Source organism: Sander vitreus, chromosome 24 (assembly GCF_031162955.1).
Source record: "Sander vitreus isolate 19-12246 chromosome 24, sanVit1, whole genome shotgun sequence".
NCBI classification, from domain to species: domain Eukaryota; kingdom Metazoa; phylum Chordata; class Actinopteri; order Perciformes; family Percidae; genus Sander; species Sander vitreus.
In genome coordinates, this window is record NC_135878.1 from 1,399,179 (window position 1) to 1,426,822 (window position 27,644).

The window sequence follows — 27,644 nt, forward strand, 5'->3', positions numbered from 1 at the left end:
TCGATCAACTCATGCTTTATTTATAACCTGAGCCTCTTTTTTTTCAAAACAGTGTAGATTAACCTTGAGTTATGAATATTGTAAAAGTGCATTTGTATAGCAGTTACACACAAGCAAACCATTTCATACTGCGAGTTTGCTTTATGTGCCTGGCGTGAAAATAGAAAAAAATGCATAAAATGACAATGCTTCAGTAATACCTTCACTTTTAGTGTTTGTGTTTGCAGCTTAATTGTTTAGACATATTTAATACGAAAGTTATAGATTGGTTTAGACTTGGTGTCCTTAGAGCCATCGATAACAGTGCTTTAGTGCCTCGCCAAAATAAGAGTTTCTGTGCACAATTAGCCTTATCTATTTACATAAATACACAGAAATATTACGCACAAAGAGCTTTGCTCAATTGGTAAACATGAGAACCAGAAACTGTTTGACGTCTAAGTCCCTCTTCCCTTTTTTTCTTCTTTACAACACATTAAGGTCCTCCGCCGTCCGGTGATCCAGGAGCGAGTAGCGGCCCTGCACCGGGACAGAGTTAATGGAGGACAGTTCCTGGCTGGGCGGGACGCCGCTGCTTTGGCTCAGCTGCTCCCGAGCTCTGGCGGGGGGGGCGGGGCTGCGCCGCTGGCCGTACAGACCCAGATGTGTGCTGATCTGCGACGACCGAAGACTCTTCATTTGGCCCAGCGCTCGCGCCTCATACAGCTCCACCGAGGTTTTCTTATACCTGGAGGAAACAGATGGTTATTAGATTCACCTGCATGTGATGAAAAAAATGATGGAACTTCTAAGAGAGGCAATCAAAAGTTATAGGATACACCACGGAAGGAATAAAAGTGGAATGCATATATAAATTGTAGGATACAATTTTGATGAATTCATCTCTCTAATAAATCGGGGACCTCTGTATGCTAAAATAGTAATAAAAGATGACACCATCTCACACCGTCTTTGTCAGTGTGAGTTTGTTTCCGTAAGATAGTCTCTGGTGGGTGATTAACGCAGATGTTTGCTGATTGGCTCTCATAATGGGCCGGATTGGGTTGTGCGGGGCGCACCGCCATGAACTCATGAGGCAAATGTCTGTGATTACTCCACATTTTAATAATGATATTTTGTGAGTAAATTCTGAATCTGCATGAGGACTATGGTTAACTGCTCCTCAGATCTCTGCAGGCTAAATCCAGATAGCTAGCTAGACTATCTGTCCAATCTGAGTTTTCTCACGTTCCACCAAAACAAGTTCCTTCCCGAGGCTATTTTGCTGAGGCACCGTTGCTTCGTCCGGTGCTTAGTGCGGCCCAAGACAATTGTGATCTGTTTAAAATAATGCCAATAAACCAGAGCATGTTTTCCTCCCACCCTCCTCCAAAGCGCTGTGGAGGAAGGTCTGGCAATGGGAGACTATCTTTCCGGTAAATGTAGTACAAAGTTTTCCTCTGAATTAGAAGTACACAGTAAGTCACTAGTAGGCTATACAGTGTGGTTACATACTAGGTGCTTTGGGGTCCTTCTGTAAGTAATTTTGGGGTAGGCCTACAATGGTTCTGGAGAATGCTGAAAACAGCAATACCACAGGCCAAGCAATTGTCCCGTTCCAAACGGGCACTGTACTAGTACTGTGAAAGAGGAAAAAACGTGTTTCTTACAGGTAGAAATTGGGGGGATGTTGTATGTGTCTTGTAGTGTTAGCAAGTTAGGGACTTCCAACACTAACTGACTACTAATAACTTATATCAACAAACAGCACACCATCCATTCTTCATAAATAGGGAAACTTAAAGGTTCGATGCACTCACATTCTCAGCATTAAAGAGGACAGAACCACTGAAACCGAGGAGGCAGCCATTGCAGCAGAGCCCATCCAGGGTTGGAGCACCAGGCCAACAGGCATGAACACACCTGCAACCAACAGGGGAGAGGGCAACAGTGCTTTTACACAATATATACTGAACAAACACACACTTAAAGCTCACTGAGGAGCAGCCAACGCTTCGTTTAGTTTGTGTAACTTTGGGCTGCAAGTCGTGTTGTTTGCAATCAGATTTTGTCTTTCACACCATAAGACGCCACTATAAAACAATTGGTTGTATTTCCTGTTAAATCTTTTTTTCTTTATTATCAGTATCTCTTGTGGGTTCAGCATTACTTCTTTGGTGACCAATTTGATTTCCAGAGTACTGTAGGAATCAGGCCATGTATACCACGGAAAACACTGACCTTTTTTTTGGGAATGTGGAGTTTTTAACCGCCTTCATTTAGACACAGATATTCCACGCTTGGAGGCTGTTTCCTTTGACCTCTAGCCTACTTTACTTTCTGCACCACACATCTGCTCCCTCGGCCAAGGACACGAGACAAGATAAATCAACACAAACAAAACAAGAGGAAGACACAACATAGTGCGGCAGTGATCCACCACAGCCCCCACCTGAGCAAAGATTTGACTATGGAGGACCACAGAACGGAGACGAGAACTCTCAACCCCCCTTTTCACCCATCCAACACTCCTCAAACCCCCTTACCAACCCCGACGCCTTTGAGGATCCATCACTCTCCCCATCTGCCTTTTCCCCTTTTTCCCCCTGCCACATGTTGGGGTTCACTGACCGGATGGAGCAGCTGGTAGATGCTGGAATCAAGAAACCTGTTTAGACCATAAAAACAGTGATGCTGTTCTTATCGAGTCAGCTCCCCCTAACTTCAATTTTATGAGTGAGAATAGAGCGAATAAGAAAGGAGGTGGAGTCGCCATTTTGTTTAATGACTCGTTCCAGTGTACTCAAATATCTTATGGAAACTTTGCTTCTTTTGAATATGTGGCTCTTCAGCTAAGGTCCCCGTCTCGACCTATATTTCTAATTATCTACAGGCCACCTAAATACTGTGCATCCTTCTTTGATGACTTTAGTGAACTGCTGTCTATAATCTGTATTAACTTTGACTGTGTAGTTATTGCTGGTGATTTCAACATTCGTGTTGACAACCCCCAGGATAGAGGGACCAAAGAACTGTGTTGTATTTTTGAGAACTATGGACTGACTGTCCATGTCCATGTCCATGTGACGGAGCCCACAAACAACAAGGGGCACACTCTGGACTTGATTATCTCGAAGGGTTTGAACATTTCCAAGGTTGTAGTGACTGATGCTGCTCTCTCTGATCATTCCTGTGTTTTCTTTAATGACACTATCTCTGTGCAAAAAAGTGTCCAAACAAAGTTAATAAGAAAACGGTATATCACTGACAACACCAGTGAAACATTCATTCAGCTTTTCTCATCCACACCCGCCCTCTCAGGGGTCTCAGTCACTGAGCTTGTAGACAATTTCAATTGTAAAAATTACAAATGTTATTGATGCCATTGCTCCCATTAAGGTTAAAACTGTCTCTGATAAGAAAAGATCTCCATGGAGAAATGCCATACTGGTAAGAACTGGTACTGGTTGTTTTTGGAGCAAAGGAGGAACGATTAAAAGTCAGCACTCAGCTTCAAACGATAATGTTAAAAACAACAGACAAAGCCAGAAATCTTGGTGTAGTCATGGACTCAGACCTGAATTTTAACAGTCACATTAAGACAATTACAAAGTCAGCCTATTACCACCTTAAAAATATATCAAGGGCTAAAGGACTTATGTCTCAGCAGGATTTGGAAAAACTTGTCCATGCTTTTATCTTCAGTAGACTTGACTACTGTAATGGTGTCTTTACAGGTCTCCCTAAAAAATCAATCAGACAGCTGCAGCTGATTCAACGCTGCTGCTCAAGTCCTCACTAAGACCAAGAGAGTGGATCACATCACTCTAGTTCTGAAGTCTCTACACTGGCTTCCTGTACCACAAAGAATTGATTTCAAAATACTTTTGCTGGTTTATAAATCACTAAACGGTTTAGGGCCAAAATACATTTCTGATCTGCTACTACACTATGACCCACCCAGACCTCTCAGGTCGTCTGGGACAGGTCTGCTCTCTGTCCCCAGAGTCAGAACTAAACAGGGGGAAGCAGCGTTTAGTTTTTATGCTCCACATATCTGGAACAAACTCCCAGAAAACTGCAGGTCTGTTGCAACTCTCAGTTCTTTTAAATCAAGGCTGAAGACCTATCTTTTTGATGTTGCCTTTCTTTAAATAACTGTTCATTTCTTATACTGAAGCTGCATTGTTGACACTGTATAACAATCTATATAAGCATATAAAGAGACATTCCTAAAACAAATAATAGAATTGAATTTATGATTATTCCGGTGACATTCTTTTGCAGTAATGGACATATCTCTGATGCAGGCATGACAATAGTTGACAGAAGAGACAGACGTTGGGCTGGTCAAAAAGTTAGTTGAAGTAACTAACTAATTTAGGCAGAAGGCCTAAAAAGAAAAAAAATAGTCTATAAACACTCTGAGCGAGTTCTTCACTATTTAGAGACAGACTGCAGACGAAATAAAATAGTTTAAGAACACGTTCTGGACTATTAAGAGATTTTTGTCTGCAGGGCTGTTCCGGGTTTTACAAGGTTTACCGAAGAAAAGAACTAAGCTTTGCGGTGACGACCACATCAAAAATGATAAGAGTATACTCAAGAAAAGCTTCTGTAAATATGGGGAATGAAACCTCAAAGCCGTGCGACGCATCTGGACCCATAGTGGGTGAGATGGTTAGAAAATATGGACCGGACTGCTTGAGATATCTGTCATATTGGTCAAAAAGCTTTGGCTTTCCAACAAATGGATCACTGAGTCCAGGAAAGTTATTTTATCTGCTTTTATATATTTAACTGTTTTAACTGCTCTTCAATGTTTAATTTCTTATACTGCACTGTAACTTTTTTTCTCGTATTTTATCTGTTTTTCATTTTTTAATCTGTTTTCATGTAAAGCACTTTGAATTGCCCTGTTGCTGAAACGTGCTATACAGATAAAGCTGCCTTGCCTTGCCTTGATTAATTATCTTTTAATGTGACTTAAGGAAAAATTGAGAGAAAAGAAATGTATTCCTCCACGAGAATTAAAGCTGCAGTGGGTAGAATGCAAAAAAAAATCCCAGAATTTAAAGAATGAGTGAGACCTCTTCCTGCAGCTCCCCTCTCTCTCGCACAGGCAATGCGTGCACACAACTGCCTCTCTCTCTCTCTCTCTCTCTGTCTGTCTCTCTCTCTCTCTCTCTCTCTCTCTGTCTCTCTCTCTCTCTGTCTCTCTCTCTCTCTCTCTCTCTCTCTCTCTCTCTCTGTCTCTCTCTCTCTCTCTCTCTCTCTCTCTCTCTCTCTCTCTGTCTCTCTCTCTCTCTCTCTCTCTCTGTCTCTCTCTGAAATGATTATCTAAACACCTCTGTATTTCCTAGTGAGAGTGTCCACTACAGTAAGTGTATAGCCCAGTTTTACGACCTGTTGAGTTGCCTGATAAAAAAATCTCTGCAGATAGTGAAGATTCTGTCATCATTTGACTGCTGGTGTATCATCGGTCCTCACCTGCAGCGATGGGTATTCCTACGAGGTTGTAGATTAGGGCGAAGACAAAGTTGGTCCTTATCCTCCGCACCGTCTTCTTCGACAGCTCAACGCTGGCCACCACATCCAGCAGGTCATTCTGCATAGGGTAAAAAGTTCAGTTTAAACTAGGGGTGACCCCGATTAAGAATTTTCATAGTCAAATCAGAATTGTCAAGTCTTGCCTATCGTCGAATCATGTGGCTGGGGTCGGCCGTCGGTCACTGTTAATGGAAAATGACACTGAAATCTGTTGATTTATTTACCCACTTTAAAGCTATAGTGCGTAGTTTCTGTCGCCCCCATGAGGAATTCTAATTCGTCCACATGATACAAGCCTTCCGTGCTCACGCAGAACGTTGCAGGGAAAAGATGCAGTGGTTTGAACCGGCGGCTCAATGCAAGCACAGTATATGGTCGAGCGACCTAGAGAGTGACTGAAGAGAGCGAGCGTTGTTAAAACATAGCAGTGAATCAGAGAAATAAAAAGTTTTTTCCGTTTCATCACTACAAATGCAGCTGTAGCAAGTATCTCACTATCACTAACATTGTCCACATCGATATTTAAATAAATAATATTTAATGATATTCAGCAACAAAAACAGCCTGAAGGTCGGAAGGACGGAGGTACAAAGAGCCGTTGCTATGGAGTTGATACACGTCTCATCTCGTCACATTGTTGTAAACTGGCAGCTTTCAGAAAGTTGCAGAACGGTGCATTGCAAGTAGCTGCAAGTTTACACTTGTCTCGTCCAGAACCTTTGGTCTAAACTGGGCTTTACGACGCGATTCGACTGTGAGACTGACAGTCAAATTAGGCTCTTTCGATCGAAGGATCGCATATTTGACTATTCGGGGTCGGTGTTTAAATATGTCGCTGGATCTCCACACAGACTGCCAGTCACAGCGAGTCACCTACTCGGATGAGGACGATGTCAGCCGCCTCGATGGCCACGTCGGTGCCCGTGCCGATGGCGATGCCGACGTCGGCCCGAGCGAGGGCTGGCGAGTCGTTGACGCCGTCCCCCACCATGGCCACTCGCCGGCCTTGCTCCTGCAGCTCTTGCACTTTTGCCACCTTGTGTGAAGGCAGCACCTCTGCAAACACCTTTCTGATCCCCACCTGTGATCGAACAAACATTTGATTACATTTCATATATTCAGGAGCCTTTTTTTAGAACCCTATATGAATGTGTTTTACCTGTGCGGCGATGGCTTTAGCTGTGCGCCTGTTATCTCCTGTTATCATAACCACCTCGATGCCCATGCTGTTGAGGGTAAACACTGCTAACGCTGACTCTGGCTTCACCGTGTCTGCGATGGCTAACATGGCACACAGCACACCTACAGAGAACACACACACACACACACACACACACACACACACACACACACACAGCAAACCACGAGGTGCAAGATAAGGGAGGAAAGGAAATGTCAGTGTTGTTGTTCCAGTTTGCAGATTTTATCCTCACCCTCTATAGCCACCAGGATAGCAGTCTGCCCTTTGGTCTCGTGGCTGGACATGGCGGCATCAACATCGGCTCCGATGTGGTGCCCGTTCCTCCTCATCCACTCTCTATTCCCAATCAGGACAGAGTAGGACATAAGCTCAACTGAAAGCAAAGAAATATTGTACAAACATAACTGAATATCATTGAGTTAAGTGACATTTGAAGCATACTGTATTTATTTGTTTTCTGCAAAATAGCCCATGCGCCAGGGCTAAATTAACATATTTTTGTTCAATAGTTGTAACCTGTGGTTAACAACAAGGACTTCTTCCATCTTAGGGTGTACTTTCAATGAGACCTTTGACCTTTGAATACCACATGTGACACATACTTTAGTGAAATCTGAATCTGCAGCGTAACCAGTAACATTTCTCTGTCAGGAAAATGTAGTAGTACGATGTTTTCCTCTGAAGTAGAAGTACAAAGTAAGTTAGTATTATACAGTCAGGGTCAGGGAGCACTCTGTAAGTAATTTTGGGGTACAATGGTTCTGGAGTAAGCTACAAGCAGCAATACCACAGGCCAAACAATTGGACTGTTAAAAACAGGCGCCCAACGCACTAGGTCTTCCTAAATGGGAATCCTTAACCAGTATCTAAAGAGTGGCCATTGAACCCATGACCATGGCATTATTAGCACCACGCTGTAACCATCTGAGATAACTGGCCTGCTCTACGCCATGGTTTAGGCTGATGTATTCTCCGCAGAAAAACATCATTCAAATAAAGTACAAATTTGATTAAATTTGAGCTTGCACAATAATCAACATATGAAACATATAATCCAGAGTGTATCCCCAGACACTGAAAGCCATCAGACCTGCAGGCGTGGCCTCGGCGGCAGAGAGCAGGCTGCTTTCGTCGGTGGTGGCTCCCGGCAGCAGGAAGCGCTCTTCACCCTGCTGCTGCAGCAGATGTTCCACGTTGGAAACCCGGCAGCTGATCCCACACCCGGGTACCGCTTGGAAGTCCCGGCAGTAGCCCAGCAAGTCACAGCCCAGCTCCTATTACACGCACACGCAGGTTATCAAATGTTAGAACAGTTATCAAAGCTTTACAGAGCATACAAACACAAACTTGTTGTTAAGTAGACTTTGAAATCTAGCTGTAAACCCAATACTGACACAAAGAAGCATTACTCTCACCTCTTTGCAGTGTTTGGTGACCGCCATGCCCAGCGGGTGCTCGCTGCTGGCCTCTGCTGTGCCGACCAATGCCAGGATCTTCCTCAGGGGCATACGGGCGATTTCCCACAGCACCAACACACGAGTCACCCGTGGTACGCCGTTTGTGATCGTACCGGTCTTATCAAACATCACCACATTGATCTGAGGGAGCAGAAACAGCATAGTCATGATTTCATGTTTTAATTTTCCTTTTGATCATCTTTGTGTGATAAGTGGACTGATGGTGGTACCGATTCAGTCACAGAGCGTTCCCAACACAAACTTTACTTATTTAGCCGATATCCATCAGCAATTTCAATTTGCATCTTCTGTTTGTTTGTGATCTAACAGATGCCCAGGATGATAAACGAATTGTCTGCAGCAAAACAAAAGTTTAAATCCAAGGATTCCTTAAACTGTGCCCCTCTCTTACTGGAGGCCAACATTTTATCATTCTGGCCAGACTTTACACATCTGTGAGATTATGAAAATTGCTTTGAAGACCTGAAACCTGCAGCTGAAAAAAGTAACACTCCAGAAGTAATAAAAATAAGTAATTTAGGGAGAGTTGAGGTCACAAATGGGGCTAAAAGTCACCAAAACCAATGGGTGTCTTGTATTCCTCTTTGGAGGGTAAATGTGCACACAAACAATTTAAGACTTAGGATGTAAAGAGCATTGCCTTGTGAGCCATCTCCAGCGGCTCGCCTCCTTTAATGAGGATCCCGTTCTGGGCTCCGACCCCTGTGCCCACCATGACAGCTGTCGGGGTTGCCAGCCCCAGAGAGCAGGGGCAGGCGATGGACAGAACTGTGATGGACGCCTGGAAGGCAAAGCGAACTATAACTTCCGCCTTGGAGATGTTCTGGTTGTAACCCTGGGAAGAGGAGAATGTGTTATTACAGTAATATAAAAAAAATTTTTGAATCTTTGTGAAAGCTGCTTATGTTTGCATGTGAAAACATTTGTGAGCGCACCTACCGGGAAGTTCTCCCTCACAATATCAAAGTCGACAAACCCGATAGCCAGCCAGGCCACCAGCGTCAGCAGAGAAACGATAACAATGAAGGGCACAAAGTAACCACTGAGCCTGTCTGCAAACTGCTGGATGGGAGCCTGAGCAAAACACATGAGAGTACACAGGAAATATTTCTACTGGACTACATGTTACCAAACTCTCGATTGCATCTTTGCTCTTTATGTTCATTTCTGTTTCTGTCTTTCTAGTGTTTCTGTTAATAATGAAAATGTAAACATTTGTGCATGTGTGTACATATATTTGGCCAAGTGAAAAGGATATCCTAAATCCATCTTCACTAATTATGTAGATTATAAATAGAGGTAAATTCCTAATTTTCTTTAAAATAATTTTAATTAGACACTTTTGCATTTTGAAGTTTGAGAATTGGCCGATTTTTTCTCTTCTTGTGTTTGAATGCTGAATATATTAGATATTAGAGGACTAACGTGAATGTTTTTTTGTTTGTTTTTTGCAGTTGAAGCAGTAAGTACTGTGTTACCATTTGTGAAAATGTTGACTTGGAAAGAAAACAAGGATTCTTGCACACTGTCCATCACTTGTATTTCTTTTTATAACGTTCAACGTTCCAGATCAAGAATGTTTGATCCTACACATTAAGACTTTTACTATGTTTTTTGTGAAATTGTGAAAATTTGAAAGTTTAAACTGCCTCTTACCTTGGAGGTTTGGGCCTCTTCAACCAGTTTAACAATTTGAGACAGAGTTGTGTCTGCACCGACGTGAGTGGCCTCCACCAGCAGAGCACCGTGAGCGTTGATGGAGCCGGCAATCACCAAGCTGCCCACCTTCTTACTGACAGGCATCGGCTCACCTGATAAGTATAGAAATCCGAAACACAATTATTTAATTTAAAGGTCCTTCCTAAAATAGAATAACCAAATGTCCTAAATTATTTCATTTGGTTGTTTTTATTATAACATAATTCCTAAGGCTGTAAAATCAGATTTTATGTCCTTAATGACTTGGAGGTAAATGGTGCCAGCTGACGCAACCATTAAAAATACTATCATACTATTTCTGAAAAGGTTTATTTATAACTATTCTAAATGCAATGACTGCTTTTACATCACAATGTAAGAAGCAGGATTGCCGCCAACTCTTACTTACTTATGCTTCTTACTTACAAATATTATAAAATCAACCAAAAGCAAACAGTATCAATCAGAGAGCAGACATTTGTGAATTTGCTGCTTGTGTTGACACAATTTGACATAGGTAACCACCAGGAAGCTGATGCCAACACTAATTCAAGTTAAAAGATTGTAAAAACTATGTCAAGGGCTAATAGCCTACTAAATTGCATTGCTTTTACAATAATACACTTGTCAACTGCCCCCTTAAGAGACTCCTGAATCCATTCCTAAAAACTAAATTAAACAGGCAGCAATGTGGAACTGAACGTCCTCCATCATCAGCTATCAACATGGTATACATTCACATCCTCGTACCTGTGATCAAGGACTCGTCTGCCATGGAGCTTCCCTCAATCACTCGCCCATCAACAGGGAACCTTCCTCCTGGGGCGACTTTCACGATGTCGCCCCGCTGCACCAGCTCCACCTCCACCTGCTCCTCACTGAAGCATGCAAATGCAGTTACAGTTGCACATCTCAAATCTAGTATATATTCATTCATAATTAGGGCTGGGTACTGAATTTAATACTTTTTAGGCACCGGCCGAATTGCCTTTAAAGTATTGAGTATTGAAAAATGCCTCATCATTCAATACCCAATTTCAATACCTAAGGAGTAAATCTCATCAGCCTCAGTGAGCCAATAAGCATGCAGCATGCTTCTACCAAGATCTAATAATGTTTGTGATTGGCTGTCTAACGTTACACGTCGTAGAGACACGCAGGAAAAACTCTACGTTACACAGAGAGGAGCTGAAAAATAAACAAGCTTTTTGCCATAATGTGTAATGTTGTAATTTATTTTGTATTGTTTAGGAACCGGTATCGAAATCACGGTTTTGGTATTAGTACGGGATATGACATTATTTTAATGATAGCCAGCCCTATTTGTCATTCACATGAAATGCTTTTGGACTACCTGATGATGGAGTGCTCAAGTCCCAAAGTGACCACAGTGGCATCGGTGGCTTGAAGTGACATTAATTTGGCCAAAGCCTCTGAGGTTTTACTCTAAAAATGCAGAAAAAACAAACATTATATCATGGTCTGGTCTCATGGTTATGGATTATTTTAAAGGTGCTGTGTGCACTGTTCTGGCACATATTAATAGATTAAAAACACTTTATAATAATGTAATGATTGGAAACTGGAAAAATCTGAATTTACTAAGAAACATGTAGAAGGAGGCATTCTTCTCGAAAGCAAATGTCAGAGGAAGAGCAAGGGCTTATGGGTAATGTGGTCTTAGAAATACTAACTCCAATAATACCACTTGCAAGACATTAAAGGTCAACAACTATGTCGTCCACAAACTCATTTGTTTCTGGTGATTATTTAAAGGTTTCCTAATAATATTGAAGTTTCAAAATAAAAGACCTTTAGATTAGCCACATGGCAGTTTCATCGACAACAATGTCTAACTCATGACATGAAGGAACTACTGTACATCCTACAAAAAAAACATTAAAGCTTTTCTTCAAAAACTCTACTTGTATAGTTCCAATGTTCAAACAGCAGCAATACGACACATTTGTGTCAATTTCAAAAGTACAGTGCAAGTATATATGTTTTATTTGAACCTTTGCGACGTGTTCCAGCCATCGTCCCAGTGCGATGAACAGAAACAGCATGGGTGGAGTGTCGAAAAAGGTGACGGGGCTCTGGCTGGCTCGCTCTGCCATGGCTACAACGAGGACCACGCAGGAGTAGATGTAGGCAATAGAGGTGGCTAACACAATCAGCACGTCCATGTTGGCCGTGCGGTGTTTCAACGAGCGATAAGCCTGGATGTAGAAGTAGCGGCCTCCAAAGATCTGAAGAGAAGAAAAACAGATTTAATGACAAAATCTCTGCCTTTCCTTTTCTTCAATAAATGTCCCTGTTGCTGCAAGCAAAGGAGGAATGGATGGCACTTTCATTAATGAGAGTTCTTGCCATGTTTTTAACCCCAGTTTGAGCCAAATGCTATCCAGTGGTTAAGACATGCTTTAAAATTCAATCAATTTACTTGATTTACTTAACCCTTGTGCTGTCCTGTTTTCAAAGTTTTTTTATATCAGAAATATGGGTTTCTTACAACCAAATTGCCCAAAAATAACATGGATGCATAGACATTGTATGGAAGCCATACAACATTCTTCACAGGTAAAAATAATAATTTCTTTCATTGAATTTTGAGTGTTTTATTCAATTTAATAGCATTTCTTTTGTTTTAAAACAGTCTCCTGACTACTTCCTGGATGGGAAGACAACTCGAGGGTTAGGACCCCTCTGAGGTAAACACAAGCTCTAATTGAACTCTCCTACTCTTGTACCCCCATGTAAATGCTATGAATGCATTTATATTTCATTAAAGGCCTCATACTTTATGGCTGCATAAAGGAACCAATCACTTTCCCATTCTTACAGGAAGGAAACACCTAACAATTACAATACAAAGCTCTTAAAAAGGTCCCGGCCCCAGACACGTTCCCTTACCTGCACAGGTGTACAGAGCAGGAAGAAGGCCAGGTTGAGGAGGGAGAGGCCAGGCAGCAGGTTCTGCTCCTCGGGCATGGAGCCTCCGTGTTCCTGGTGCTGACTGTCCATCACCATCATGTAGATCATGAGGCCCATGACGGGCAGGCCGAAAACAAGGCTGAACAAAAAGGAGTTCTTCCACCTGGAGAGGTATCAGACGTGTCAAACTATAGAAAGAAGACACCTTTTTCTTGTTTATTATCTGCTACCTTTGCACAGATTTCTATTAATTTCCATGTGCATGTTTGTCATTGTAAAGGGCATTGAACATACACTTTCAGAGAAATAGTAATGGAAATGAATATTGACATGTGAATGACAGGATACCTACTAATATATGTAGCCCCAGTGGCCTAATGGATAAGGCACTGGCCTCCTAAGCCAGGGATTGTGGGTTCAAGTCCCATCTGGGGTGATTGATAGCATTTTATTATACAAAATTTACTGTATATTTCCAGGTTTTTTTAAAAATCATTTTCATATAGGCATAGGCAGAGTGCCGTATGCAGGGCAGTTTTCTGATCTAATCTAAAATTGGCTATTAACAGACTGGAAAAAAGTCTATTAAAAAAGAAAAGATCAGATTTTATAGAATGCACAAAAACACTGGAGGCCTGAAAGATGATATTTTAAAAGTGAACTTATTCTGACAATCTTAAACCAGATACTTGCTGTTGAATTTCTTCCGTGTGATCGAGGTTGTTTTTGAAGCCCGCCTTCACCAGACTGGCCTCGAAACCAAGACTCTGGAATGAGAAATATAAACCAGAATCTGTCATGTCAAGAGGAGAGGAGGTTTGAAATACAATCTAAAATGTAAGTGATTATCACCTGAATGATCTTGATAATATCTCGAGCTCCGAGCACTTCTGGGTCAAACATGATCTGGGCTTTTTTGGTTGCCAGGGCGACGGAGGCCCCAAGGATCCCTTTGGTTGAGGTGAGCTTGGACTCAATGTTGTGCACACATGATGCACATGTCATGCCTGTTATCTACAAGTGAAAAATGGTGGAAATACATGACTTTTTTGTGGCGTTTTGTGTAAGATAATGTGTATTTTCTTAATCACAGAGAAACCAGTTTGTACATGTATTGTATGCTTCTCAACTGACTTACAGTGAGGTCCAGTTTCCCATGTGTTACTGCATTGTCCTCTATCAGCTTGGCGCCGAAGCCTAAGTCTTCTATGAGCTGAGTTACAGCAGCGGCACTCACGACTTCTGAATCATATTTCACCTCTGCCTTTCCAGCCATGAGTGACACCAACACCGTGACGATTCCTAGAAGTCAAAGTCAGGGGCGATTCCAGGTTTTTTTAAGTTGGGTGGCACAGGGGGGGATTTTATCAGAATACAGCATAGAACATCTGCTTAGAAATATAGGAAATATTGGATAGGAGAGACCAACACAAAGTAATTCTGCTAAATAATAACAATAATAATTTGTATTTGAAAATGCCTATTATCAACTGGCCGGGGACTACAGCTGGAAATTAGCCGTAGGGGCTAAAGCTGCTCCTTTTACTGTACAGTTAATTAAAGGTGACTGTCCACGATATTATAAACTAATACACTAAACTAAAACTAAATCATATTTCAGTGCCCCCCTTCTGAAACACTACCATTACATTATGCAAACTAAAACACATGTTATATGACAACACCTGAGCTGGCCTTACCCTTGTGTTTGCGCAGGCCCCTCTCAATGTTGGCCACGCAGGAGGCACAGGTCATTCCCATTACGCAAATAAAGCATTTTTGTACTTTAATCTCGCTTCCAGAGGTTGCCTGTGATCCAGTGCCATTGCTGACACCCGGCTTATTGGGCACTTGCAAGTCGGAAAGGTCAGAAAGTCCAGAGGTAACATGCCTGGACTTTTCACTTCCCTGGATGTTCTTTGCAGACGCAGGTTCTGTAGTAAAGGAGGAACAAAGTCAGTGGCAGCACCATGTTTAAAGGGCCCATATTCTGCTCATTTTCAGGGTTATACATGTATTTTGGGTTATACTTTCACAGTATTTACATAGCACCTCGACCTGCTTTTTTTATATCGGCCATTTAAAGGTAGATAGATAGAGATGGACAGTTTAGTGTGTCAGGATAAAGACAAACGACAGGGTATATACTGCAGTAGCTACCCCGTTTCAGTGGAGGAAGTACATTCACGTTACATTCACTACTATTTAAGTACAGTTTTGAGGGAATATTTTACTTCACTACATTTATTCGTCAGCTGTAGTTACTTGTTACTTTTCATATTAATGTATCCTGCTGGAATGTGAACTTCCAGCTTTTGTTTATATTATTAAAGCAATAGAAACAAACTAAAATATAATATATAACGTCTCTGCTATGGTTAAGGTGTGAATTAAACATAAGTACAAGTCAGGAGCTGCACTTCTTACAGATTTAGTTAAAAACTTTGACTCAGCTCTACCTTAACAGCTGAAAATGAAAGAATCTGCTCATAATCTGCAGATTTGCAGAGTTAATTCCCCGTCTTGGCAAGCAGTTTTTTGTCATTAAATCCAACAAAAACGCCCCGGCCGGCGCGAGAGCCCTCCATTCACTCAAGAGCATACTTGTCTGGTTTCCATGGTAACCGGTGGAAACTGAGTTGAGGTGAACATGAGGTGTACTGGAAAGGATTTAATCAAAGTCTTTTTGCTCATAACAGGTACAGGTACCACTGGCTTTCTTTGTACATATGCTACAAATGCTACAACCTGTCTGAGCTATCTTCAGACTGTGATGAACAGGTTCTTTAAGGATATAAATAGAGTAGTTCTCCTGAATGCATCATATCATGCACAATAAGTCATGGGTGGGACGGTGTACATAAAGCTCTAATGACAACAACACAATTCTGGTCATTTTTTGGTCATTATTTATTTAAATTATTTTTTTTTATGGCAAATGTACCATTTACAAACTGAAATATGAAAAATGGCTGGTTTTCTTGCCTTCTGTGACAGTAGACTAAATATATTTGGGTTTTGGAGAGTTGGATAGACACAATAAGACATTTGAGGACATCTTTTCACAGTTTTCTGACACTTCAATGAATCCATTAATGAAGAAAATAGCCTGCAGATGAATTGATCATGAAAATGATCGTTAGTTGGAACCCTGATCTGAGCATCCCTGCCATTACTTCTTCTTAGAGGTACATAGGGACAGACATTGTCATATTTCTTTTCAAACTAAAAAAGCTCTGCTCCAATACTAAAATCATTTATTGTGTTTTATCCTGATGATTACCATATTTAGTTTGATTTACAGCTTTATATTAAACATTTCTGCCTACCTTCAAGTGATGCGTCGAAGCCCATGTCTTCGATAGCTGCCCTGAGTTGCTCCGGCTCTGTCAGACTGGGGTCAAAGGTTATCGTTCCCTTTTCCTCCTTCAGTGACACCGCTATTGACCGCACTCCTGTCATCTGAGAGATCCTCCCTTCTATGGACTGCACGCAGGAGTTGCAAGTCATCCCTACAATCCAAATGTTTACAGTCGAGTTCAATAAGTCCCTCTGCCAGCAGCTTATATCATATCCAGATGGATCATCGGCGGATAAAGTGGCACCAAAACCCATGTCCCCAATCTTTTCTCTCAGCTCCTGTTGTGTAACTAGAAGAGGCTGATACACAATCAGTGCCGTGGCGTTTTGAAAGGACACCTGAATATGTGAAACACCAGGTAGAGGACCAATCTGTCCCTCGATGGACTGCACACAGGACTGACAGTGCAGCCCATCCACCCTGATCTGCACCACTGACTCCACATTGAATCCTGCACTCTGCAGCTCCAGAGCAATCTCTTTGGTTGTGATAACTGAGGCGTCGTAGTCCACTTTGGCCAAGCTGCTGGTTAAAGACAAGCTGGCAGCAAGTACGCCATTCAGACGGCAGATTCTGCTCTCGATGGCATGGGCCTGGTGCCTGGGGGCGAGTCCCAGGAGTTTCAAAGTTGCTGTGGAGGCAGCTTTGGGTGGAGGGTAGAGCTCACTCTGACTCCCGTACTCGTAGGCCAAATTGTCAAGGCCTTGTTTCTCGATGGCAGGGCCTTTCTCCTGAAAAGATGAAAGAAATAAAGTCAATTTAGGGACTGAATGAAAGTTATTGGGCTGGGGATGGGGGCCTAACATTACGAGCGTCACGGTGGATCAGTGGTTAGTGCTGCTGCCTCACAGCAAGTAGGCACTGCGGAGTTCGTGTGGAGTTTGCACGTTCTCCCCGTGTTTGCGTGGGTTTCCTTGTACCATAAAGACATGCATGCCAGGTAACTAGAACTAGAATTGAAAACTAGCCGTCTGGCTAACACTGGTGCATTTACAGAAATGTTGATTAATTGATTAAAACTGCATTGTCCTAATAAATAAATAAATCTTAACTTATGTTTCACGTCCCCTGCAACTGCAAAACCGTCATGTATATAACCTGTTACATCTTAAAATAACATAACAGCTGTGACTTCCTGCTATCAAACCACAGGATAGTAGCTGTACAATAGACCTTGTAATATGTTGACTACTGGCTGCATTGCCTCAGGAACAAAGACAACACACTTTTAATTTCCGGTTCCATCGATGTAGGCTTGCCTGCCTTGTTGTCTTTGTTCTCTATTCATCCTCAGGGCAAGAAATACAGAAGGGACAGATTCCACAAGCCAACCCCCATTCAACTACTCAACAAGCCCCACTTGACCCCATTCCGAGGTTTATGTGTTCCTTCTTCCCTTGTTTTAAACCTCCATCCTCAAATCTCCGCTCTCAATGAGCAGAAATCCCAAAAGTTAATTAGCAGCTGTTGCAATTTTGACTAATAACTGAGGTCATGTCCTCTGTATTTTGGAGATGGTTGGAGATTAAGTAAATGGCATGTGTCAGTGGAATTTAGGTGTGGAAATAGTCTGCAAGGATCCCAAACACTTACTACATCAACTTTTATTTTGAAATTCTGACCTCAGATCTCGCAGTGTAAATGGCTTCATGTAAAAAAAAAATGTGTTTGGACAAGAATATGGTGATAGAGAATTCATTTTTATAAAGTCTTTTATTCATCTTATTCAACCTTTTATGCTCCCCATATTATTCAGCTCATTTCCTTGTAGCAATGTCTTAATATAATTTAACCTTAAGGCTCTCTATATGCACATTTAACAATCTGCGTTTCTATGCTTATTATACGCTATCAATACGATATATGTTTCTCTGAGTGTCAGCTGCTCTTCTCGGAGACAGTAAGTGTCTCACTGCAGCAAATCATGGGTTGTAAACATCTTTAGGGGCCGAGGTCACTCAAAGTACATGTCCTCCAGGCGCCCGCACTTTGCCCTGGTTCCCCTAGAATAGACAACACAAAAGCATTCCTATGTATCAACAACTGTGAATCTGTGTGTGTTTTGAATAAATACGACTCTCTTGCAGAGAAACATTTGAAGTTCCCTGAGAGCAATGCTGGAGAAAGGTTGCTCACGTGCGTTCTTCCCCTTTGCAAATGTCTTTTAACTGCTCATTGCCCTCTGAGTCTCGTTTTCTTGCTTGACCGTCTTTGATTTAATAAGTTTAAGTGTCCTGAACCTGACATTTTCTGGTGCCGAAACCCGGGAAGTCAACAGCTGAGGAGTCCAGGACCGCGCTCGATCAAGGCCTGAGAATCTGTCGACAGCCGTCCACCCCTTCGCGGGACGGGGCCCTAGGTTGGTCCGACGCTGCCCTGCGCCCCTCGGTGACGACTCCCACGGTCAAGGAGCGAACAGACACGGGTGAGTGATGCAGTTTTGAGTTTCTGAGTGGGCACAGCGTCTACTGCAGAAAAAGTGCACAGTGGCCTGGGGCCAGTTATTGCTAGCTAAATTGAAAGTATCATTGATGTTTATTCTTACTGTCTGGGACTATTATTGAGTAATATTTCTGTTTGCCTGGGGCCAGATAAAAAGCTCATAGTAAGGCTATCATTGATGTTTATTTTCTGTCTGGGACAAAGCTAAGCAAATAACGGGGAAATATCATTTGATATTTTCTATCTGTCTGGGACAGAACCGAGCGACACAATTCTCCCCGAGCGGGGAGACGGTAGATGTGTTTTGAAGCCGTTCTGAGTATTTTCAGAAGTCTGGCTGGGTGTTTTTGTTTTTCACTGATAATTGCTGTTTGTGTTTTGCTGAGTTTGCTGAAGTTTGCTGTTGTGTGTTTTTGCTGTTTTGCTATGTTGTGTTGCTAAATAGCGGGTTATTGTATAATTTGTGGCTGGTTTGTTTTGTTTGTTAATTGTCTGAAAACAATACGGTTGTTGCTGCAAAGCGGGTTATTGTATTTGATTACTTTGTCTGAAACAATAAGGTTGTTGCGGCATAGCGGGTTATGTTATTTGATATTTGTCTTAAAGCAACAAGACTGTAGCTGCATAGCGGTTTAATTGTGGCTATTTGTGGGTTTTTTGGTGAGAAAAAGGAACACAGGTTGGTGCAGCGCAGTTGTTGTTTTTGTTTATTGTGGGATTTGTGAGTTGTGAAATAAAGGAAGATAGATGGGTCAGAATCAGAGTGTCACCATTCCTAAAGATGTGAAATTCATGAAAAGAGCCTTCCCGGGAAGCGTACAATTTGTGAATGAATGGGTGAAAAAATATGGTTTTGATGGAAAGCTTAGGTTAGCTTCTGTGACTGGTTTACTAGAGCGATTGTATGTTGAGGAAAGAGTGACAGTCAAGGAGAAAAAGAGAAGGAGAATACAGCGTGAGCTGCATGCAGCAGGAATGTGGAAAGAGCAGGCAGTCAAAAGAGAGGCAGAGATTGAGAGAAAGAAAAGAGAGAAAGAATTAAAAAAGGGTCCAGTTGCAGAATTTACTAAGGCAGACAAAGGTCCAGATATAGAATGTGCTGTAGCGGCTCTAACAATACATCCAGATGATGAGACTGGACCACGAAGACAAAAAAAGCCCCCGCAACAGCCCCCACAGCCCCTCCTCCCTGCACCTCAGCCTGAGGAGGCACCCCCACCCACACCGAGTGTGGCACTCCCATCTGCACAGGATGATGACGAGACCGGAAGAGAGACAAAGAGAGGGAAATGCCTAAAGGGGTCACACCCATTCGAAATCATACACATGGATTTCATTGAACTAAACCGAAGTGGTACTTACAAGTACTATTTAGTCCTGGTAGATTCCTTCTCTAAATGGGTAATAATAGCACCCTCACAAAAAGCAGACGCCATCACTGTAGCCAAAGCACTCGCTAAAACAGTAATTCCACAGTATGGCATCCCAAGAATCATTTGGAGTGATAATGGTCCACATTTTGTAAATGAGACAGTGACACTGCTAGGATAGCACCTAGGCATAGCACTAAGACGACACTGTTCCTACCGGCCCCCAGAGCGCAGGGTTGGTTGAACGAACGAACGGGACAGTAAAAAAATAGGCTAAAGAAAACTATGGAACAGACAGGAAAGCCATGGCCAGAGTGTTTTCCCCTCGACAGGGCTGACGCCTTTTGAAATGGTTCATGGCAGGCCATTTGTGTTACCGTTGTGGGATGGCGTCCCCTGGGCAGAGAAAAGTGATGACCCAGGGGCCCTCTTGGCAGAGTGGATGTGCAAAGTGTTTAGAGATAGGAGCGTTCAAAGTGCATGTAATCTGCCTATCTCTCCCTCCCTGTCTCCCCAGGTGCGGAGACTGCAACCAGGTGACCAAGTGCTGATAAAAGTGATAAAGAGGAAGTGCTGGTCATCACCAAAGTGGGAGGGGCCATACACTGTGCTCATCACCACGCCCACAGCAGTAAAGATTGCAGAACGATCCACGTGGATACACCAAAGTCACTGTAAAAAGATCATTCCATTCCCGCACCCCGACTAGACTGGAGATCGGACGGTATCAAAACCTTGTCCGCTGAAGAAACCATCTGTGACTATAGACTCTATACTCCAGCTATGGGTGCTCATAAGGGATGGGCCTTTTCTGTCCTGCTGGCCCTCTGCATGTCGCCGACAGCGGCCCAGTGGCCACAACAAAGGGACGGAAACCAGCACTCTGTGCCTCGTGGTGTGCTCAATGACGAGGCTATGTGGGACTACAAAGTGATTTACAATTCCTCTTACGATTTGAACTTATGGTATCGTTATGCTAAATACGTAGCCAGATCCAGAAACAACACTAATTGTTATGTGTGCACCCACATGCCAATAGCCCCCAATAACCCGTACGTAGTTCCGAAACCCGCCAACACCAGCACCATCTTCCCACACGCACTACCCTCTGCCTTATCACCTCACCTGATGAACATGTCCGTGAATTGGCAAATGCCCCCACCAGTTAATGTATCTAAATTAGATTTCTCCCAGTTCATGGGACCCCCGCACAACGAGACGTCACATAGTCCCCTCTATGGTCCTGTCCATATACCCCCAGGTGCTAAATATACTTGCTATGAGAATCATGTCTACATAAACACGGTAGACCCGGTACAAATGGGAGAAGTCTCCCGAGTGCATTGCGCTGTGGTGCACACCCCCTGTACACCGCTGCCCAATGGCACGCTGAACACAACCCAGGCAACTCCTGGTACGACTTGTGTACCCTATTTCCAAGCCCCTGATGCACTGGGTGTATATGGCCAGCTAGGTTTCAGTTGGCTGTGTGGCTCCTATATGTTTCTAGATTTACCGATGGGATAGGAGGGTCGTTGCGCTCCAGTAGAACCAGCAGACCACTCGTACATGGTGACGCTTCACCACCTCTCACGCGCCAAACGCAATGTTTTTTGAACATCATGATAGCATATGGGGAACAGACGTCCCCAACGATCATAAATTGTGGACCGATGGCCAGAAGGTCGTACATGCACTTTTCCCGTGGTTAGGGGTGGGTAAAGTTGAGCTAAGAATGGAAACATTCAGTTTCCGAGTGGGACTGTTCATGAATTCTACCATAACAGCCCTGTCAAAAATACGCCAAGAGCTCACCGCCTTACGACTGGTTGCCCTACAAAATAGGCTAGTGTTGGATCAATTGACGGCGGCACAGGGTGGTGTATGCACACTGATTGGTGCTACTTGTTGCACGTTTATCCCAGATAATGACAAAGATGCAGGAATTATTCAGCAAGCCATCCTCAATTTAACTGCCCTTAGAGATGCTGCTGAGGCAGATAATGCGGACAAAGGAGATTTCCTCTCCTGGTTGACTTCAGGACCATGGTATGGGTTATTGCTTAAAATTGTTACTCCCCTTGTGACAGTGCTGGTAATAATCTTCATAGTGCTAGGATGTGTAATGCCTTGTGTCCACACACTGATACAACGAACTATGTCTCAAGCATTGACCAACTATGCACATGGTCAATACCAACAGCTCTCTGCCACTACTGACCAGTATAAATGTGGCCCCATGCAAATCAATGATGTGTTAAACCACCTGTAAATAATGCCCTTTAAACTTATCTTGGCCAAAGAGCGATCGCTCCTATTGGAGGGTCGAGAAGGAATTTCCCCTTTCAACAGAAAGGTTTTCGCCTTCTCCTTGATAAGAGTACAACCTTCCTGTGAGTACATGTGATGATGTAATTATTAAAAACCATATTCTGGAGAGATAATTATTGATGTTTGTTAAATGTACAACAGGAGGGAAATGATAGAGAATTCTTTTTTAAAGTCTTTTATTCATCTTATTCAACCTTTTATGCTCCCCATATTATTCAGCTCATTTCCTTGTAGCAATGTCTTAATATAATTTAACCTTAAGGCTCTCTATATGCACATTTAACAATCTGCGTTTCTATGCTTATTATACGCTGTCACGATATATGTTTCTCTGAGTGTCAGCTGCTCTTCTCGGAGACAGTAAGTGTCTCACTGCAGCAAATCATGGGTTGTAAACATCTTTAGGGCCGAGGTCACTCAAAGTACATGTCCTCCAGGCGCCCGCACTTTGCCCTGGTTCCCCTAGAATAGACAACACAAAAGCATTCCTATGTATCAACAACTGTGAATCTGTGTGTGTTTTGAATAAATACGACTCTCTTGCAGAGAAACATTTGAAGTTCCCTGAGAGCAATGCTGGAGAAAGGTTGCTCACGTGCGTTCTTCCCCTTTGCAAATGTCTATTAACTGCTCATTGCCGTCTGAGTCTCGTTTTCTTGCTTGACCGTCTTTGATTTAATAAGTTAAAGTGTCCTGAACCTGACATATGGTCTCATCTTTGATTTAATAATCAACATGGTATCATATATGTCAGCTTATACATCTTTCTTTCCATCTATCTATTTTTTAGGACATGCCTGGAAATGATTAAAGGGTATAAACTGAAGGCTACTGGTTCATCATTTTTCAAAAAAATAAAAATACAGAAATAACTAGACCCAAATGGAATCTGTAGATTCTTTTGAGCAGTGAAAATGAAACTGCAGAATTTCAGCTTGGACAGTTTTTCTGCTTGGGCTGGAGAAGTGTTAACTTTCTTCTTCTTTTTTATGAATTTGTTTAAAATCTGCAAAAGATCTGCAGGAAAATCTGTGGGAAAAATCTGCAGAATTCTGTGTCCGCAGTTTTCCATGTGGCCCTGGAAATAACATCAATTCTTTACTTACAGCTAACAGCACTGTAAGACAACTTTAGAACACCTCTCCGAGTCCCTGATGTGCTTAAGATGTTATGATGTGAAAGTTAAGCTTCGTGGGTAAAGCAACCATTTGCCACACCAAGAGTTTTAATCTCTCTGTGAACCAACATAGCAAGACCACTGTTCATGCATGCTGGCTGGACTGGTCTCTTTCTGGAAACAAAGACCTGATTTCTAAGTATGTAAACTGAAAAAGGAGGTGGCTGGATAAGGTGATAAATTCAAATTTAAATGGTTAAAATACGACATCACACCTCCACTCCCTTAATAGGTTGTTATCCAAAATAGGGTCCAGCAGGAAAAAAGCCCAGCAGCTGGTTTGGGGCCTAAAAACCTCATGACTGGCCCTTCACATAAGCCTCCCAACGTGACTCTGCTTAAAGTCAGTCATCACTGGCACCTCACAGAACTGACGCCAGAAGTCAACCCCATGTTTAGGAGCTGTACTCCAAACAGGAAAGCATCTTTTTAATGTCTTATAATTTATTTGATTAGTCATGACGGAAAATATCCTTTCGTTCTCTGCCATCACATGCATTTTGGAATAGCATCTTTCTGCACATGCTTAGCAGAGCATGGTTTCAATCCAAATAGGACCACAATGTCCATCTTAGAAGGCCAGTGTCGTATCCATTAGGGCACTGGGGCTGTACTGACTACCAATGAACATTGCAAATGTCTCTGCAGTTTGTATGCCCACAGCTCTTCTCTCCTGTGCGCTTTACTGAAAGAAAGTTATTTGGCCCACTCTCCTTTAAAAATCCAAATCAGTAGAAATCAATGCAGCAGCAACACAGCACATATTTGATGATTATTTCCATTTCATTAATTGACATGTTTTCTGGTTGAAACAGAGAGTGGACTTAAAAAACACAGTGACCCACATTAAAAACATACAACTTCCCTAGTGTGTCACAACCCTTTGTAATTCTAGTAGAGAATGATTTGCACCCCAGATGGGACTTGAACCCAGAAAACTGGAAGTATACCGTAGATTTTATCTGATAAAATGCTATCGATCACCCCAGATGGGACTCGAACCCACAATCCCTGGCTTAGGAGGCCAGTGCCTTATCCATTAGGCCACTGGGGCTACACAGCTGTCCAGCTGTCCAGATCAAAATCATAAAAGGCAGTGATCGCATGTTGTTTCAGTGGTATAGTGGCATCCTCCCCTAGCTGTCAGAGCTGGCCATGTATTACTTGCTAGAACCTACTATCCTGTGTGTATTGACAAAGCCAAACATATAAATATAAATCAATAACCTTCAATACAAAAGCAACAAACAACTTGCCAATGTCAGAAACAGAGAAAAGTATCAGATGCTTTGTTACCCATAGAGAGTTGTTGCTCCCTGTCTGGTAATAATAGCTCTATGATGATTAAACTAATGCAGCAGAGGATGGGTTTATACCCATTAATGTCTGATTTATGGACCCAGCACACTTCTACTGAGCCACTAAAGTTGAAATCACCCCAGATGGGACTTGAACCCACAATCCCTGGCTTAGGAGGCCAGTGCCTTATCCATTAGGCCACTGGGGCTACACAGCTGGACAGCTCTCCAATTGTACACATCAGAACCATGAAAGGCACTGTACGCATGTTGTTTAGTTGTACAGCGGCATCCTCAGAGCTGGCCATGTATTACTTTGCTAGAACATCAGTGCTGTATCCATTAGGCCACTGGGGCTACACAACATAAACCATACCAATCTCAAGACATAAGACACACCAGTGACTACAGATCCATCCCCAAGTGCCCCTTTGCGTTACAGTGACTAATGCAAACACTGACATGTTGACTTCTGGGTTCACAAGTGACTGTTCAAAGTTCAATAAATCACACACAGACAGTGTATCAGGACAAACATTTACAAAAAACATCATATTAACGATTGGATAGCTTTTGCACCAATCAAACAAATCCACTGTAATAATCTACTGGCTCAGCATCATCGATTGGCTATAAGTTGACTTTATATATAGATTTTTTTAATTCTAGTCTGTGGAATTTACTAAGTGGAGGGATACAACAGGAAACATGGTAACTTCCAATATTATTGCAGTGACTTGAATGCAGCATGAGGGGAGTGACTCTAATCTGAGGTGTTCCATTGATTTTAACAATGTTAGAATGTCATTTTAAAAGAAAGTTTCCTTTTACTATTAAAATGTTGTCTTTAACATCTCATATTCAATGTACTTTTCAGTAAACTCATTTTGAAAAATTCCCATCTGTTTTGCTTCGATTACAACAAAGTTCTTGCACACAGAAAAGTCCAAATGTGATGTGGACTAAAAAGAAGGCAGTTCATGTGTGTTTATTATAATTTAGGGTCCCTGTGTGTGATAGGTAAAAGTGACTAACTGTAACTAAGTGAACTGTTTCTTTTTTCTTCTTTTTACTATTAAGAAATGTGCTACCAAACTACTGCTGTGGTCTAATCTCATTTTTTAGTCATGTTTCTTACTGTTAATCATTCATTGTTTTTCTTGTTTATTAGGGAGATGGCACACATCTTGTTGAACATAAACATGACATGCTTAATGGGTAACATTAAAACTAAAGCTTTATAGAACATTTGAATACAAGCTGTTAATGTAACTGTGGCAACAATCAGTGTGTTTGATTACACTTGACACCTTAACCCGTCTGAGATGCAATGACTTGCATGACTACGTTACATTCAGGTGGCATTTGTCCAAAGCTCATACAATACGCCCATTCAATGTGCACAGCAACATGAGCTGGATGTTACAGATGATACATGAGCATGATCACCAACTTCATTCACTTAAAACAGACGCTTTGCATCAGGAATTCCTGACAATTAAACGTTTGAATCTGGAATCTGGAAACAGGCCTAAAGAGGTACAATTATCCACATTTCACAGTAAGTTAAAAAAAAAAAACTATTTTCTTTCTGTTGATTGATAAATCAATGAGTGGTGAAACAATTATTTGGATCCTTTACTCAAGTAGCAATAATGCAACCTATAAATACTCCATTACAAGTCGCAGAAATGCAGAAAAATGGCCCGTGAGTGTTGAATTACGACAGCATGTATTACAGTATGTTGTATGTTATTACTAATGCATTCAGGTGTGGGCAGCATTTTAACTATACTACTACTACAAAAATGCATCATGTTATAAACCAATGACAGTTTTCTTTCATGTAAAATCTTAATTTTTAAAGTATCTTTCCGGATAAATGAAGTGGAGAAATATTTCCCTCTGTACTGCAGTAAAGAAAGAGGTAGAAATCCTCAGGTAAAGTACAGATTTGTGCTTAAACAGTACCTTCCACCTCTGTTGTCTAATACTGATTGCAGCTCTGACCTTTTGCATGTATTCACAAAAACTCATCAATAGGTAAAGTCTCCATATTTGTTCTTCTGATCGGTTGTGCCAAAAGAATCGGATCCCTGCTACTGCTACAGATGGATTTCTGGCCCAATGAAACTTTTAAATACAGTGTAACATCAGCTGCAGATGGAGCGCAGCTCTCCGGAGGCCTACCTTCAACTCGGGCGCACATTGTCCCCTGCAGCAGCTGCCGGCCGGGTGGATACTACAGGTGCAGTCGGGCTTACATTCAACCATACACATCTGCTCCCCTGCGCCGTGCGACGACTTGGAGACATACTTGGACACATTTTTAGGCGACTTTGGAGAAAACATGTTCGTGTTGCTCTACTGTCGTTTGGCCTATCTCCACCTATCAAAGTCGGAGGGCAAAAGTCCGCAGTGGGTAAGCGCTCCGTCCTGTTCCTGGAGATAAGAGCGCACTCCGGCTCAACGTCATTTTTTTTTTTGGTGCTCAGCTTTGGAGTTGGAGTTTTTGGTCAGAGGACGTTCATGAGGAAAGGGCGGGCAAAGCAGCCTCCAATTACGACTTCTGCAGAAAGACTCAATTACACGGTCCAACACGACGCATATCAGCATAAGGCCTTAAAGATGATCCGTAATATCCATTATACTGTAATTTGTGAGTGGTAGAGGAATAAACTATAATAGGCTATGTGTGGAAAAATAGGCTTTATTCAAGTCCAAATAAATTCAAGTATAATACCCGCGTAAAATAAAGGCGGAAGACCCATTCCAGACTTTATTATAGGGTGATTATAGGTAGTAATTTTCAAAATAAAAGCCAG

General features: G+C 42.2%; 1 protein-coding gene and 3 non-coding genes across 4 annotated transcripts; 1 reads left to right on the forward strand and 3 right to left on the reverse strand.

The window, feature by feature from the left end:
- Positions 1 to 27,284, reverse strand: atp7b (ATPase copper transporting beta). Its single transcript, XM_078243404.1, has 21 exons — positions 27,010 to 27,284; positions 16,170 to 16,932; positions 14,541 to 14,774; positions 13,979 to 14,142; positions 13,693 to 13,854; positions 13,534 to 13,607; positions 12,820 to 13,003; positions 11,922 to 12,155; positions 11,261 to 11,352; positions 10,657 to 10,784; positions 9,865 to 10,019; positions 9,148 to 9,282; positions 8,849 to 9,043; positions 8,146 to 8,328; positions 7,821 to 8,004; positions 6,963 to 7,103; positions 6,689 to 6,831; positions 6,407 to 6,610; positions 5,470 to 5,587; positions 1,800 to 1,902; positions 1 to 727 (listed from the first exon to the last, which is right to left on the reverse strand). The coding sequence occupies exons 1-21, from the start codon at positions 27,169 to 27,171 to the stop codon at positions 466 to 468; spliced, it is 4,020 nt and encodes a 1,339-aa protein (XP_078099530.1). The 5' UTR covers positions 27,172 to 27,284; the 3' UTR covers positions 1 to 465.
- trnar-ccu (transfer RNA arginine (anticodon CCU)) lies at positions 13,204 to 13,276 on the forward strand. Its single transcript has one exon. It is a non-coding gene; the product is annotated as a tRNA-Arg (tRNA).
- Positions 24,503 to 24,575, reverse strand: trnar-ccu (transfer RNA arginine (anticodon CCU)). The gene has a single exon. It is a non-coding gene; the product is annotated as a tRNA-Arg (tRNA).
- Positions 24,956 to 25,028, reverse strand: trnar-ccu (transfer RNA arginine (anticodon CCU)). The gene has a single exon. It is a non-coding gene; the product is annotated as a tRNA-Arg (tRNA).
- Positions 27,285 to 27,644: the final 360 nt, after the last annotated feature.

What these genes read in the sequence shown, in the direction of transcription:
- atp7b (XM_078243404.1), bottom strand. Translation starts at nt 27,171, where the DNA reads ATGTTTTCTCCAAAGTCGCCTAAAAATGTGTCCAAGTATGTCTCCAAG. An exon ending in ATATTATCAAGATCATTCAG is followed by an intron (nt 13,608 to 13,692) that starts GTGATAATCACT and finishes TTCTCATTCCAG; the next exon opens with AGTCTTGGTTTCGAGGCCAG. An exon ending in CTTGAGCACTCCATCATCAG is followed by an intron (nt 10,785 to 11,260) that starts GTAGTCCAAAAG and finishes TGCATGCTTCAG; the next exon opens with TGAGGAGCAGGTGGAGGTGG.